The 16,633-nt window shown below is 43.4% G+C and overlaps 1 protein-coding gene across 8 annotated transcripts in view; it reads right to left on the bottom strand.

Moving 5' to 3' along the window:
- Positions 1-15,449, bottom strand: part of KREMEN1 (kringle containing transmembrane protein 1) — a 60,316-nt gene extending 44,867 nt beyond the window's left edge. For 5 of the 8 annotated variants that reach the window (XM_065646035.1, XM_065646034.1, XM_065646033.1 and 2 more), the window contains exons 1-9: positions 9,560-10,068; positions 9,141-9,315; positions 7,806-8,007; positions 6,655-6,740; positions 5,772-6,040; positions 3,919-4,062; positions 2,938-3,093; positions 1,739-1,987; positions 342-614 (exon numbers count right to left, since the gene is read on the bottom strand). In XM_065646035.1, coding sequence (XP_065502107.1) covers positions 342-614; positions 1,739-1,987; positions 2,938-3,093; positions 3,919-4,062; positions 5,772-6,040; positions 6,655-6,740; positions 7,806-8,007; positions 9,141-9,315; positions 9,560-9,776 — 1,771 coding nt within the window. In that variant the 5' untranslated portion in view covers positions 9,777-10,068. Of the gene's footprint in view, positions 1-341; positions 615-1,738; positions 1,988-2,937; positions 3,094-3,262; positions 3,347-3,918; positions 4,063-5,771; positions 6,041-6,654; positions 6,741-7,805; positions 8,008-9,140; positions 9,316-9,559; positions 10,069-10,217; positions 10,370-11,657; positions 11,863-14,142; positions 14,252-15,399 lie in introns of those variants that run through there. The other 3 variants (XM_065646042.1, XM_065646036.1, XM_065646037.1) reach the window with 3 other exon arrangements.
- Positions 15,450-16,633: the final 1,184 nt, after the last annotated feature.

Genomic DNA, 16,633 nt, shown 5'->3' on the forward strand with positions numbered 1-16,633 from the left:
GGCAACTTATGGAAAGACAAAGATTTTTAGGCCAACTGAAAGACAATACTTTCTTATTTAAAAAAAAATATATTTTGAAGCCTGAGGAAGACAGATGAAAGCACAGAAAATGAAGAGAAGGGTTCTACACAGTGGAAGAAACTGAAAGAAATTTATTTTATGTTTCTCTAAGTATCCTACCAGTGCAGAGTCTTCTTGGTACAAGGACAATTCCTCCCAATAAACATGTTTACAGGTCCGTGAACCTACAGCTGAGTAAAGCCTCCTTGAACAGTGTTAACTACTTAGATGCCCTGCAGAAAGAACTGTAGTGATGGATGCTTTGTGGAATGTTGCATCACCTGGCTGTAGATTTTCTACCAGCAGCTTGTGATTCTGATGAGATAGTCTTGTGGAACTTCCCACTTGAAGGCTCCTTGTTGTCAGGACATCGAATCTGCAGAATGGGTCAGAGTCACAGAGCAAGACCATCTCTTTCACCAAGGGATCAGCAGGGTCTTCATAAGGAAAGAACACGGGCAGAAAGGAAGCATTGTGCTTTTCCTCATAAAAGAAGTTGTTCAGTAAGAACTCTGTGTCATAAGTAAAGAGGGAAGTTCCATTTTCAACAGCCCCTTGGGAGACAGAGAAAGAAAGAGAGATTCATATGGAACATTGCCTACAGACCTATAGCACCTTCTGCTACTAATCCAAGTGCTTATTTACATAAACGTAGCTGCAGCTGGAAGAGATTTGTGAAGCCCTACAGCTTCCTTCCTCTCAAGATTATTTTTCTTTTCATATGGAGCATTTTAACTTAGCACTAAAGTTAGTGTCTGCTTAACCTGGTGTTCGATCAATTACTTAAAATTAGATCCAAATAATTTTGTAGCTATGATTTTACATAAAGATTGTTTTAGATGCCTGCTGGCAAAATGGTGATAAAGAAGTACCTCAGACAGAGCTGACTAAACCAAACATTACAAGCAACACAAATTCTGATCCTGCATGTCCCTAAATTTATCATATCTGCCATGGTCCTGCTTTTCATTTTCACTTTGCTAAATCAGAAGCTTCCTCAAGTAGGAGCAGTGAGACTTTTCAGTATCATCTGAATTCTAGAGTACAGCGATGCTGTGCTTCATACAGACATCAACTGGTAGCTAGAGGGTATTTTGCATCATGCTCTGGCCTATCTCCTAACCTGATGTCAGGAGGAACGCTGACCAGTCTAATGCTGCGGGCCAGATATAGCAGCCTAATCACTATCATTAAACAAAAGCAGCCATTCTTTTACACCCCCGCCCACACACCCTCTTTTTAAAAGGGACTATTATTAAATTGTGATTTAATAAATGATTTTTAAAATTGTCAGCATGGTACTTGATGGAAACATTGCTAATATTCTGGAAAAAAATAGCTGACCCTAGGTATTGCTATACTTCTGTAACACTTTAGTCTGGTGATGCTGTGTTTAGCTGACCAGAGTAGACGGAATTCTGGAAGTGGAAGCTGTGAAATATGAGCTCTGACTCTTGATGGACCAAAGTGCAGGACGCTCCATCGTGATTCTGTCTTCAATCATTCGCCTAGGTACATTACCCACTTGCATGGAGGAGGGCATACTTATACTTCTCTTACTCCCATCTCTTCTCCCAGTATAAGTTGCTTAGCACAGACTTCATTTGCTGGTCTGTAAATCACAAGCTGTTTTGAATGAGTAAAGAAAATGTAATAATAGACCAGATAAATGACTTACAGTTAGCTCCAAACTCAAACAACTGCTGGGGACTTGCATGAACTGACATGGTGGTTTTATTCCTGAAGGTATACTCATCCTCTGTATTGCCATTCATTACCCCAAAGAGACCCTGTGTGTGATTCATAAACTCCTCTGGGAGCAGAACTGTGAGGGACAGAAATCCTCCGCTTTCCCTTATTTCCACACCAGACCCAGAAGAGAACATCACTGTGATGTTCTGATCAGCTGAAGAATGAAGAAAGAGACCTATAACAATGAGAAGAAGAGGACAAAATAGCTAATCATTCATAGAGAACAGACTGTTGTGTCATCAGTTTTAACAATTTTTCATAAAGCTTTTCTTCCCTTCCACTCTGGGCTACATTCTAAGAAGCATTTAAAGGGAGGCCACACCTTCATACCTACAACCATAGTAAGATGGCTTCTACAGAGTAGTATATAGCTGATACAAGCTGCTCTGCCTTCTGCCAGTGTCCCAGAGCAGAAGCTTTAAGATATTAGATGATTAAATCAGATAGTGGCTGTGACCTGGAAGCATTGCTCTCAGGGGTAACAAGTGTCCTCTGCTTCTTGATTGTCTTTTTTTTTTTTTTCCCCCTTCCTGCATCTCCCTGCTTCTGCAGCGACCTGTCAATGTAGCCTTCCCTCTGCTCTTCATTATATTTTCCAGCCATTTGAGAAATACTAATTGCTAGCCACAGAAAACTTCCTCTGCTGAACAGGAGGCTTACTGTTAAAATTCTAATAATGCTTAGATTGTTTGCCAAATTATTATACAGACTAATCAAATGATCACACCCCTGGAGGAAGAAAGTCAACTATTCACAGTCTTTTCAGCAGAAGAATAGAGGAATGACATCTGACAAATCAAAAGAGCTCCTGAAAGGTAAGAGCTCATGCTCTCAATTTTATTTCTTTCACCAAGGCCTTGCCAACCATGCACTACCACTGATTTCGCCTCAAACTGGCAGCAACTGAACTGAAGAAAGTAATGTAATAATAAAATAAATTATAATGAGCTGGGACATTGCCTGTTCTTTGTTTCACTCCTTACATAATTTTTGGAGTGACCTGCAGCCTGTTTCACAAAAGGACACTGAAAAGAGAGTTGAAATGCATGCATCTAGAGATATTTCTAACTATACATGGACTCCATCAGAATACAATAGCTTATAAGGCTGACATGTTTAACTAACCATTCAGATCCAGCCAACTTTGCTCTGAGAAGCTGATGACCTTCTGGTTCAACAGAACCTCCAGATTCAAATCCTCCGAGTAGCGCACTTCGATCACATCAGAGCTGTTCTCCTGCATGGCCACTGCAGACAAGCCTGTCACCTGAGCACCAGTTCCTTCCAAATAAGAAAACAACCCCCCAAAATGCCCAACATGATATAAAGCAAATATGGAAGGTTATAATGATATAGGCAAAAAAGCCCACAGATATTTCCTAAAAATAAGTAAATATGACTCTTTAAATTTGAGGGAATTGTTAAGCATGTAAGTCACACAAAAACTCACAGTGTAAGTCTCCCACCAGTACAGTATATTGAAAGCAGAATGTTTAATGCTAAAAAAGTCTTTAAATTCTAAATTCTTCATCCCAATGGCAGTGGCTGAGCCATTGAAGAAGACTGGTTGATGTTCTTGCATATTCTGTCCTGTGAGTAAGGCCTGGGAAAATCGAGGATAATTTCAGGGAGGGCATGACAGAAAGAGGAAACAGAGTGAACAAAAAATTAAGAAACTGATCTTCAGAATTAACTGCTCAGTGACTCATGCCACTTTTACCACAAACACAGTAAAAAAGCATCAGCTGGGAGCTACAGCTGTCGACTGATTCCTAGAACTAACCTTATGTTTCCTTATAGATGGGAAAGGGCATGGAAGGAAATGAGAATTGTTTTCTTGAGCTCTTAAATACAGTAGAAAACCTTATGCTTCCATTACTCATACCCAATAAAACTATCAAATAATCTTTGATTAGGAAGTTTGTTTTGGTTTTGGGTTTTTTTCCTGAACATTTTGTCTGCCTTCTGATTAGCTTCAAAATGTTGACCTTTCCTAAACGGCCAAAAAAGAAGACTAGAGAAGATAGGTGTTATACTGTAAAGAGCAAATCAACCAACCTCAGAAGCTATTATTTGTCATCACTGCTTCCTCTCTTACCAACTTACCATTCGGAAAGTGTACCTGCTGTGTCCTCCCTTGCACTCTTAGGGATGTGAGATCAGACTCCACCAACGTGTACTCTCCTTGGCCTTTGAAGGTGAAGTTCAGACCATCAAATGTGAAGAAGTGAGGATCCCCAAAAGCAGATGCTGTTTTTAAGAGCAAAAATAGAAATAAGAACAAGCAAAAACCACAACCCATTACTCCTCTTCTTAGGTTCATGAGAAAAAAAAAATCTCATTGTGGTGATCCAAAGAATGACATTTAAACAAAGGAAAAAATCCAAGGGTGACCCATGGTAAATATGACATGAGGAACAGCCACGACAACCTTGAACAGCACTGTGGGAACAGTGAGAAATGTCATTCCAGTTACTCTCATCTTCATCAGCCAACATTTAGGGCTGCACTTTAAAAGGCTGTGATGGGTAGCAATGCTCATCTGGTAAACCCCCTACCAGAATCCCCACTATCAGACTAGAAGATTGATTCGCAGTGTATGGGGAGATTTGGACACAAACACATTCCAGAAGTACCTCATGAGGATGCTTCCCAATGCAGCTGGAAGTGACAGAAGTGTCAGAAGGCCCCTCTCACTTCCAGCAAAATCAGTTGTGTCATCTTATCTGAGGTATGACTCTTAACAACTAAGGACATCTATGTGACAAGTACATGCTTAACTGCTTAATTGTCAGGTATTTTGAGATCATTGTCTCTTTCAATCTTTCCCTAGAGAAAGAGTCCTCTCCATATATCAGGTTCATTAGACCAAGGGAAAGAAAGCTGATTTTTTTCTTCTCAGCAGTTAGTGCATTCACTTGGGATTTTCAGACCAAAGCACATGTAGCAAACCAACACTCAGCAGAAAATCACAGTAAAGAAGGCCTGCCCTGAGTGACAGGTTCAAATAATTTCTCCACGTTGGGCAGATGAGGTGTTTAAGCACAGCGTCCCACGTTCAAGGAGAGTTCTGTAAGTACCAGGGCAGGTGACTTTTTTTGTTTCAGTTTATTTTGTACCACATCCATCTTTGGCATGCTCCGAGAAACTTTTAGCATTAAGATCTTTGCAGTGGGTTCTGCGGCATTTTGAGGGTTAGTTTTCTCCAATGCTTAGGCTTGCTCAAGGTTAATGAACACTCTCCTGGCTGTGTGGTAGCACAGGCAGTTTGGCATATACTTTCTAGGAGAAAGACAAGCATCTGCAGTGCGTAGTGAGAGCTGCATAATGAATTTTTGTCATGTTTGAGAGATGGATCTAATGGCATAAGTACATTTGGGCATAAGTACATGCTTCACACCCCTCATCAACATGTCTTTGCTTAAGAGGGGAATGTTGTAGCCTTTCCTTCCCATAGCGGAACTGCCAGGGCCCTGAGCACACTCATAGGCCTTAGCTGCACTGACCAGTCTCACCGGGCCCTCTACCTATACCCTCTGTTCACAGACTCTGTCTAAGCTCAGGCTCAGGCCTTCAGTTCGTGCCTGAGCTATGTCCTAGGTGTACCTGTCTCCATCTCCAACGCAGCCATGCCCGCGCCTAGCCATGAACCCTGCTGATCTGCACACTGAGCTGTGACTGACTTCCTGGCTTGTCCTTGGACGTGCCTTGTCACTACGGACTTGCCTGACAATCACCGGACTGTGTCTCACCCTGCTTACCATCACTGGACCAGATCACAATTAAAAACCACATTCAGGTTTCACCACTGATGGAGCAACAGAAACCTTCAATGGAAATTTTCCGTGGGACATTGTACTCTTACCATTGTCAACTGACATACATGCATATACAAATATTCTAAAAGCCAATGTTGTATCAAAAAGTTACACTCCAGAATGGAATTCTGAAGCCCTTACCAGCTTGAGGTGGGCGATATGTCCTGCAGTCGCTGGAGGGCCGCCTTTTCATATAGAAGTGACAATTATCAGACCACAGGCAGCAGTAATAGAAGCTGATAACATCATAAAGCCAATGGGAATAGCCAGGAATCCGGGGAGGCTTGATGAAAGGTGGGGAGCCCCAGTCATGGCCTCGGTCAGGTGTGCTGCCTCCTGTGGAGTCATGTGTGAGGATCTGGGTCCCCTTGGAGTCATAGCAACACTGCTGTCCTGCTGCGTACTGGGGACTGGTTGAGAAAAGCAGTAAGAAGAAAGTCATCAGTCAGCTTTTGAAGACAATTCATATTTAGAGTTTATCTATTGCCTTTTTATGGATATAGCGAAAAGTTTTGGTTGCCAAGCTTTATATGATGTCCAGAGATGATATCTCCCAGTTAGACTCCACCTCCCTCACCCCACTCTGTTCTTATAAATTAGACCAATTAGGGATAGGGAGGGAGAGATTTTTAACTAAGGCAGTAAGGACATTCCGTAGGCCTTATAGCTACATGAACATAGCACTCTTCAAAAATTTTTCTGATAGAAAGAGTGAAAAGAATAACCTGTTCAGCTTAAGCAGACCAATACAGGAAAGGCTTAATTAGGTCTAATCAAATATCTTTTAGACATTAGCACTTGTTTAGGTATCCTAAGGCTTAGCACAGTGCAATTAATTGTTTATTAAATATAAGGCCTTAACTTCATCTCAGCAATGAGGGCCAATATGTGAATAAGATAGAAACCACGTTTGCTATGAAACTGATAGTTGAGAGTCCAGAGACCTTTGTGACTTCTGTGATGTTGCTATCTCTGAGGTGCAACGAGTCATTAAAAAAAAGTGGTTTTAAAAAATTTTCTTTACCTGGCTTGAATGGCTCTTACACAATGCACAGCACCAGGGTGGTAAGTACACACACTCCCCTTTTCAATGTCACAGCCATAATCTGTCTGAAAAAGATCAATGCTCAGGCTTAATGGGGTGCTTTCCCCATTCTCCTTTCTCTTTTTATGTCCTCTCCCCACTCTTTGTCTCCAACATGTGTGTAAAGTCGAAATGAACTGGTTGCAGCTGTGTGTTGAGTAGAATGGAATGATGTGGAACAGTGAATTTAACACTGAAGTGATTGGAGCAATGTGTTAGTCTAACCTGGGCATTTTGCAATCTGTTACAACAGACCTTGAAGAACAGATGCAGCTAGATTGAGAATTCAATTGTAAGTGCATAACAAACACAGATCGCGCCACACTAAACTTAACTTTTGTCCTGTGTTCTTAGACAGAAGCAGTGTAGTAGATCTAATGTTTTTTCTTCACGTGCTTTTAACTGCATCATTTAAAATACACATCATGTTTGGAGGTTCATAACCAGGAAAGAATAGTAACAAAATTACTTGTTTTTTTCTGTAATATGCATAAACATACTGCCACCATTTGGTATCATAAATAGGCAAGGAAGTTACCCTGTCTGGTCCTCAGATGAGCACTGTAAGCACAATTGATTTCTTAGCTTTTGTCAGTTCCTCGTTAACAGTGAAGCTGAGAAGAAGGAAGGAAGCAGGAGACAGGATATAATGGATTATGGCTGTGGACTTGAGCTCTGAAGTACAAGGCAGAAGGGCTTGCAGTAAATTATTACATGCTAGGCAGTAATGTGGCCTTCTTCTTCCAGCACGGGATATTCCCTACAAACACAGGCTGCCATCTCATAGGATCTCAAATAATTCACCCCTGCTCCCAGCTCCTCCCTGAGTGTTTTCTGTCTGCCACTGGAACTTGTCTTAATTCCCTGTTTGAAGGTGATTTCCATCTGCTGTCCTACAAGCACTTTTTAAATTCATACTACCTGGATAAGCTGTATCTGCCTCTGCCATTTGACATGCTACTTGTGCAAATTTAAATACAATTTCATTTCCTTGTGATGACTTTTAGAGAGGCAACAGGGCTGTGTGGAGAGTATGGCATTCCCTTCTACTTGGAACCGTAATAAGCTAGAGGGATCAATTAATAACTTACATGGAACCTGCCAGTGTCAGCTCTTGCCTGTGCCAAGGTGCAAGGGCAATCTATAATTTCTTCCAGGAAGTTCGGAAGCTTCTCCTCCTTTCTGTCCCATTCTATACATTTCGCAGCTGCCCATGCATTTGAGTCATTTCTGAAGTCTTCTCCAAGGTGCCAAGCCAATGCATGCACTGAACTCCAGACTGATGGAATGTTGCTGGACAAACAAAAGAGCCAAAAAATAGATCTGATACATGAACAAGCACTGTTTTGACAGTATCACTATGTCTTAATCACTAACAATAATTATGAAGAATCTTTCAAATTGCGAGTTATTTCATTACAAAGGCCACTGCTTTCTTTTTCCTGCAAAAAGTTACAGCAATTTAAAATTCTCCTAATTTAGAGGGTGACATGACAGTATGCAGCAAGTATGCAATAATCAGAGTACATTTTAGTATTTGTGATTCTGGCTTGCATGGCTCTTTTCAGAGACAAGTTCTCTACTCGTGCCTTTTCATATCATAGTTCCATTTAGGCCAGACTGAAGAATGCCTGGATTCTCTAACAAAACCTAACCCTGTGCACCAGTAGTATCAGGCCTGATGGCAACAGAAAGGGAGAAACTATTCAGAATCCTTAAAGTGTCCCAAGGCTACTCTGCTCTGCACCCAAGAAAAAATACCAGACATGAAGTGTAATTAAAAAAACCCTGCAGAAAGAGAAAAGGTTACACTTCTGCGGGTAGCAACTCCTAAATGCTAAAAAAGTTTCTGATGTATTAGTAACATGTTCTAACACTGAAGAGGTGGCATTCATATGTTCACAGGGGCTACACCATCTACATCAAAAAGTGCAGACGTTGAAGAATTATGAAGAAACATCTATCCAAGCTCAGAATATGTATGGAGCACTTACAGAGGTAAACCACCAAAAATCACAGGGAAATATACAATGAAATAAAAGGAAGTGGGCATAAAATCTGTAGGAATGCAAAGGCCTGCATACAAAATAGAAAAAAGAATAAATGAAGAGGAAGGTCTGTGGGTGCAGTGACAGAAATTCAACAATTAGGGCCTCCTCCACAGTTGTGACCAAAAAAAAAAATCAGCAGATTTTGGTTTGCCAAGGGTACTGGGTTTGGCTGGGCCCATGTCCCTCTTTACTTTGTAAACTGTCTTTATCTTGACCCATGAGTTTTTCCTCGCTTTTGCCTTTCCAGTTATCTCTCCATTTTTTCATATTAAATGGAGCCTGAGTCCCAGTTTTAAATGTCAAAGGAGACAGCAGCTTTAACACAGGAAGCAATAAAGAGGCAGCTATGATAAATGAATGTTGTGATGTACTTGCCTCTGCCCATCAGAATAGCTGCTGGGTGTAATTCTCAAAATTCCAACATCCCATGTACTGTAGTTTCCTGTAGCAGGTACAGGAATAAAAGAAAATGTCCCAGTATTGGGGATTTCTCTTGCCAAAGTATAAAGATATTTCCACTCAGCCAACCAGTTTTCTGAGTAGCTGTCACCTGTCACACAGAGGAAGAAAATAGTTTCAGATGCTGGAAAAGAACAGTTACGGCAAGACTGAAATTAGATGTCTCCACCCATATGTAAATGAAGAGGAAAAGCCGACACTAGTGTAATGAGTTATTTACCCTTGCAGATCTCCTCTTGAGGCCTCAGTGACAGCAGCCGCACGCTGTGCAGAGCTCTGCACGTAAGTTACACGTGATGACTGCTTGTGCGCAGGTACAGAAAGCGTCACTTTACCTGTTTCGTGGTATCCCCAAACTTCTATGTTGACGTGGGTTGCAGCAAGTACCTGGTCTGTCCAGGTAAGAGTTAAGTTTCCACCCGTGTTGGGGGTGCCATAGTATTGCCATTTTGTCTTATTTACCAACATGCATTTTTCTGTATCTGAAACTTTGCTGTGATGTACTGCATTACAGAACAGAAAAAAAAGATTAATGACATTTCTGCTTTGCATAGCTCTGAAAAAGTGTCACTATATTAAGATTCGGCAACATTTCCCCTGTGTATGTTTCTAAAAGGATGCATGATATAAAAAGAGTAAGCTGGGGCTGAGAGAATCCAACCCTTACTAATGTCCATAATCCTTAGATTACAACACCACAATGCAGTTATTTTCCAGTAGAAGTAGCTACAAAAAATGAACTATTTTGGTCAACCTCATTTTTAAGCTGGACTTTTTAGGAGATAATGCTGCTGCTGTACAGCAGCAGAACTCAATTGTTGTGAAGGTTCATTTCTCAAAATATGAATTAACATGAGGGCAGCAAGAATGACTTTTCTGAGGTCAAACAGCATGTTAATGAAGAAGAAAAGTGATCAAAATGGAGAGGCTTATGTAATATTGCATCCATGGAGCAAGAATACAGAAAGAATACTGTAGATTTAAGTAAGTAACCTGATAACCAAGTTCCAGAGTATGGAAATGTCAGACCACCATCTATAGAAACTTCAAAAGGGATGAAACCAGTCTCATACAGCAATGGAGAGATGCAGTGGGCTTTTCCATCCTTAGCAACATAGCCAATGGTTTCAATTTCCTGCTTGAACCTGTTGATGTTGAAAACACTCTTCAGTGTCACTGCCGAGAGAAGGAAAATTCTGAATGTCTCAGTTGTGTTTCATTAAGTAGCCTTATGTCACGTGTAGATCATTCCAAGTCCCATGGCTGTTTTGCTTGTAGCAGTGAATATAAACTGGAAAAAAATTGTGTGTACTTTGTGCTTGCTACATCAGCATGGATTCTGCTATGCACTGAACAAATGTACAGCGATCTGCAAGCCTTAGATTTACAGTTTAATTACTGGGGGAGCGGGGCATGATAAATTAGCAACAAATAACAAAGGCAGAGCAGGAAGACAAAGGTGATGTTTTAGGATTGATAGAATCACAGGGCAGCTAACATTGACCATGATATAATGGCATTGCGAATTTCTGGGTTTGTGAGGGCTTTTTGCTGGTAAGTCCCGTGAATACAACAAAAGTAATTTCGTGCTCTTCTAGAATTTCTGTTGCAAAGATTAACTCAGAACTCGTTGCTTGTTATTTAACCATCTGCTTCCAGCTAGGGCTGTTGCTACCCTGACTACTGTAGGAGCGGGGGCCAGGAAGCAGTGCCTTTGCACTGAGGTTTGTATTGGCCATGATAATTCAACTGTGCAGGTAATTCAAAGCACACACTTGTGTTCTACAGAATGAATGCCCAAGTCAAAGGTTTTCCCGATGAAGAACTAAAAACCTTTCCGGGTGCTGCTATCCAGATAGGAAGGACTCCAAAATCTCACTCAGAACCTCTGTGGAAAGAATGTCAGGACGTCAGGCCCAGTAATATTCGGTGTACCCTACGTGTGACACATGTATCTAAGTGTGACACAGGCTGACACACTTAGGATCCAGAGGTTTGTCTTACAGGAAAGAGATTAGGTATCCTACTTACATTTCATTCTCATTGCTTTCTCCTTCAGATTCAGAAATGAATACTTTTTGACAAAATGGAGATGCTAGAAAAATATTGATAACAAAGAACCCTGAAAGCAAGCTCTTTTAGAAAAGTCACTGTTTTGATATGTTAAGGGAAGTACTAGCAGAGTAATGATTGTATTGTACAATGATTCTATGACCTAAATGAAATGATCCTCTGTAGAAGTACAGACAACATGCACCCTTGAAGGTAAGGGTTAGCAGAACCTCTGTGTGTTTCAGGATTCTGACAACTTCACAAAGGAAGTTTTCACTCCTATATACACAAGTCTTGTTTTGTGGTAATTACCTGTTGTCAGAAAGTGAGATTAGAAAGGTTCACCTCCTTTTGGCAGAGGAACATAAAATCATGGCCTACCTGCACGTTAGCACAGAAGAGGCATTAAAAGCTGTATTTTCAATCAAGAAGTCTTTGCCTCCCATCAGAGATCCTGAGTATGGAGAAATTTGAAGACAAAATTCTTTATAATCAGGACAGCAAACCCCCAAGGACTGGCACGTTGCCTGGCAAGAACAGGTACCAAGCAGCTCCCCACATTGGTGTGCGCAAGAGTCTTGAGCTCCTTGTTAAAGGAAGGAAAAAACCAAAATCAGGTATGTCACTGAACTTTTCCAGATGTTCTCTGAAACAGGAGTACATCATCTAAAGGACTGCTGTAAATAAATGAAGTAAGCTGGTAATGTTAGTTCAGGAATGTACTTAGGTGAAGGCTGCAATCACCTGCGTATTAAGATTGCTCTGTGTAGAAAAAGACACTTATTTGCCCCCAGACAGTACCTAATTTCACCAACTCCGTGGGGACTTTTACATCTAATAGAAAGATAAATCTCCAGAGCAGCCACTTGGTGAATGTCACTAATTGTATTTATTTCTGAGAGTAGGTCTTAGGCAAACCAGAATGGGGTCCCATCACTGTCAACCCTACACAGGAATCAAGGAGAATGGAAGGCTAACATTAGTGATAAAGTGTGCTCCAATATAAGATTATGAAAAGCTACTGAAATTACTTTCTTCTGTGCATTTTATTAGCTGTTAAGATAACTAGGTACACAGACCGATGCCTAGGCCTTTAGCTTAGGTCTGGCCGAAGTCTAGTTGAACAGACCATGAGTTACTAGACATAACCTGAAAAATTGCTCAACACAAATAGAACAGCGAGAAGCTGACAGATGTTACAGGAACACTCTGAGGAACAGCTGGATGTCACAAACAGTTAAGGGGGACTTAAGCGAGATGTACAAGTGGCACATACAACTGGGAGCACCGAGGACCTTTTGGGGAGTGGAACCTTGCAAGTGCAACACTGCTTGGGTGACTACATCAATAATACCGTGCAATGCTGAGATGACCCAGGTAAGTACCAGAAATTCTAAATTTGGACACAGATATAGCAAAATGATGAAAAAGTAATTAGGGGAAGATCATTTATTTGAGAGGACACAAGCAAAAAGAAAGGCAGGGGTCAAGGTGGATGGTGAAGAACAAGCATGGGAAAACGGAGAGAAGGGAACATAAAAGCATCCAGTCACACAGGAACAGTGGTATGTTTCTCTGACTGAGCCCCACACCTGATCACCATAGCCATTTTATTAAATCCTGTTGATATTTGCCTCACCCTGGTGTGTGCGTGCACACACATATGTTGTAATTGTAAGTGAGCTTCTGGATGAACTTGGCATTCAGGAGAAGGAGACCTGCCCTTGGAAAGACCCGAGGTCTGAGCGGTTAACCACATCAAGGACTTGGGATCTGGGCTTAGCTAATGGGCAAATTCGAAGCCTATGCAAGCATGCAAGGTACCTGTGAATGTGGTGAGTCTGTGAATCTGGAGAGAAAGGGTGTGTTTTTCTTTTTGCTAGTGACCCTCCACCATGATTACACGGAGAAGAGGAACAGAAGCGGGTGACGCGCAGGTGTATGGGAGCGCTGCCTGGTTTTATTTGGATGCCAATAAAAGCACTGCTGTGTTAGCCTGTGCAGCTGGCTGGGTCAATACGGTGGGTGTAGTGTGTGTATCTGCCTCTTTGCGTACTGGCTGGACCTATAATACAAACGAGAACAGCAGTATCCACATCTGTGGGACTGAGACGTGGAATTTCCTGAATCTAAGAGCGCAGCAGATCTGACTCTAACGGACTGGGAAGGAGAAATCTACTGCGTCCCAAAAGCTGCTGGATTCACCTGCTCCTCAGAGGTCATCAACAATGTATGAACAAGACTAGGAGAGGATGAAACAAATCATGGTCACCCCTCATGGGGCTGAAGAGCAATTGTTTGCAGTTCCAGGTACGTCAGTGTCTGCTGAAATTAGGAGAAAATGTCACTGAGGTTTTTTGTGTATGGGGTAGGGGGACTGGAAAGACTGTTTGGTTTCTTTGGTAGGATGGAAGAGATCCAGAAAAGGAAAAGGTAGTAAAATCTCCCTCTGTTTTTCTCTCTCTGTTGGCCTTCCTCCTTTATCCTGGGATAATATGTGAGTGCATGGCAGAAAAAACCAGGAGCAGTAGCAAGTCAGAAATAAAAGCCAGCCAGAAAACCTGCCTGGGATGGAGGTAGAAATGCTTGTTCAATATAGGGAGCTAGAAAGCTGTTCTGTGTCTTTAAAAATATTTACTGCATTCTCCAGATTGTCTGTTTACTTACAGAAAAGATCAACTGTCCTACTGGAAATTACAGAGGAAGAGACTGAAAATGACACCGTGGCAGTAAAAGCCAGCTTGTGTCCCTTTGCTTTAGCTTCTACAAATGGTATCAGTAATTTCTTAGCAAGGTATGTAATCTGAAGTTCCAAAGTCAAAAAAGTTTGTAGTTTGTAGCAGCAAAATTTTTGAAAGTCACTCACCTGCATTACAAAGAGCAGTGAAGGAGAAGAGAATGGAGAAAGAAACATCTATGCCAATGCATTTCATATTTTGTCCAGACGATTCAGGACAGCTGATTGCGATAGCCTTCGTGCCTGCCTGGGAATAGCCTTTTACAGAAACATGTGTCCAGAAATAAACAAGGTTCTCGCTGTTCAAAGGTTTGTTGTAAATCACTGAAGCAATACAAATGGAAGGAGATGCTCCTTTTCAAAGGTCATCTCCAATTCAGGAAAAGATGGAGGGGGCGGGGGAGGCAGTCAGTAGCAATACACATTATTTCCATAGTTACGTTTTTCTGAAATTGAAGGAGATGTGTGTTCTTTTTACAAGCATTATTGCTCCAAAGTTCAAGACCACAGGGTCAATGGCACAAGGTGTACGTTTTAATTTGATTAGAGGAACAAAAAACAGTTATCAGTAAGAAGAACGATAAACAATAGATGCTGACAGTGCAGTTTTGTTCAGAAGATAAAGAGACACCAAGACAGCACATTACTACACAGTGTGTGCCGGCATGAGGGTTGTCAATGGTGGCGGTAAAAAGAGATTCGAGGAAGGTATAACTGAAAATGGTGCCATGATGCTAGAACAATGAAACGGACTACAGGAGCCTTCTGGCGGGGGCCCAGGAATATTCTGGCAAGGCAGAGCTGGTGAGCTAACGGCTCCAGAACAACGGCCCGTCTGAGATGAGTGGAACAGACCCAGTGAGAAGCGAGAAGACCCCAGGCCCAGCTAGTGCTGTCGGACTGAATCACGGTGTGAACGGTCTCTGAAGAGGTAAAAACCCAGGGATTTCTGTGCTCGGCTGGGACCTCTGGGCAGGTACCAGATCCGGCCGGCCCTGCTGCTGTGCTACTGCGTTAAATTATTGATTTCTACAAGCTCCGACGCCTGAGAATTTGCGGGCAGTTGTTCAGTCGCTTTTCTGTGAGTGGTTAAACATTGTTCTGCAGGAGGCAGAGCCCTCAATTGCTCATCGGCAACTCTCTATCTCTCTCTCGAAAGAAGATCCACAAGCTGCCTCTCCCCCCTCCTCCTTTTCCCACTTTTCCCACCCAGGCCTGGGGCCGGTTCTCCCACAGGAGGCCTTTCCCCTGCACAGGGAGCGAGACCCAGCGCCACGGCACAGAAATACCCCAAACACCCTGGATCTGGGTCTGCGACGGGGGGCGGGGGGGGCGAGGAATAAACAAATAAATAAATAAAAAGAACAATTTTGGTGAGAAACCCACCCAAGCGGCTCCCGCCGGATGCAGCTGCTGCCTCCTGCTGGCGAGATCGCGGTACTGCGGCCGGCCGGGGCGCATGCGCAGTGCCGCGCTGGATAAGTGCCCGGGGCTGCCGCTAAGGGCGGGGACATGCAAATCAGAAGAGCAGTGTCGAACGGGCCGCCGGGAAAAAGAAACAGAAAACGGAAAAAGGAAAGAAATGGAAATTAATAGAAAGAAATAGACATAGACATAGACATAGACATAGAAATAGACACAGAAATAGACATAGAAATAGAAATAAAATAGAAATAAATGGGTTCGGGTAGAAATAGAACAGAACAAAAAGTCGCGCCGAATATGCAAATCGGCTCGGGATTAGGGCGAGTGGGCGGGGAGAATGTAAATGATGCGAAGCGAGCCAATCAGATCGCGAGCCAATCAGATCGCGAGAGGAAACCAGGGGGGCGGGGCGCCGATGGGCGGAGAGAATGCAAATGAGATGCTGAGCTTACCAATCAGATCGCGAGAGGAAACAGAAGGGGCGGGGCGCATGGGGTCGAAGGGCGGGGCGACGATGGGGCGAGGAGAATGGCAGTCAGAGGCGTGGCTACGCAAATAGAGCACCCAGGGGCTGCGACGGGCGGCCGGGAAAAAGAAATAGAAATTAAATTGAAATCAATGGGCTCGAATAGAAAGAGAACAGAACAAAAAATCGCGCCCAATATCCAAATCGCCTTGCTGCTGTGAGCGGGGGGATTCGCCTCCCACGTGGTTCCTGCAGCAGGAGATGCCGTTTGGCCACCACGGCACGTTTGGAGCGGGAAAGGGCCGTCAGCAGCTGGGAGATGGACGCGTGGCGGCGTGTAGGACAGGAGAAGCGGGTCAAGGAAAAACCCTGGCGTGCTGCTGCGGGCCGGGGAAAGCTGGGGCCAGGGCGGGGAGTCGGGCGACCCCGCGGGGTAACTCGGAGGCGCTGCCGGCCAGCAGAGCAAGCCAGGAGCGTTAGCCTTCCGGCACCGGGTTGCCGGGGTTCATTTTCGGGACTTGCGGCCGCCCCCGCGGCAGGGCCCTTTCCTGCCGTTGCTCTCTCGGTTTTCGCGGGATTCCCGCGAAACGCGGCACGGCCGGCGGCCCGGGGCTCGGTGCTGCCGGCGTGTGGGCACGGCGGGTGCTGCAGCCGGCCCAGCGCTGCCGGCGTGCGGCGGAACGCGGGCACTGCAGCGCGCCGCACACGGCAGGGTCTGCTTGCACACCC

This window comes from Caloenas nicobarica, chromosome 16 (genome assembly GCF_036013445.1).
Source record: "Caloenas nicobarica isolate bCalNic1 chromosome 16, bCalNic1.hap1, whole genome shotgun sequence".
Classification (NCBI taxonomy): Eukaryota; Metazoa; Chordata; class Aves; order Columbiformes; family Columbidae; genus Caloenas; species Caloenas nicobarica.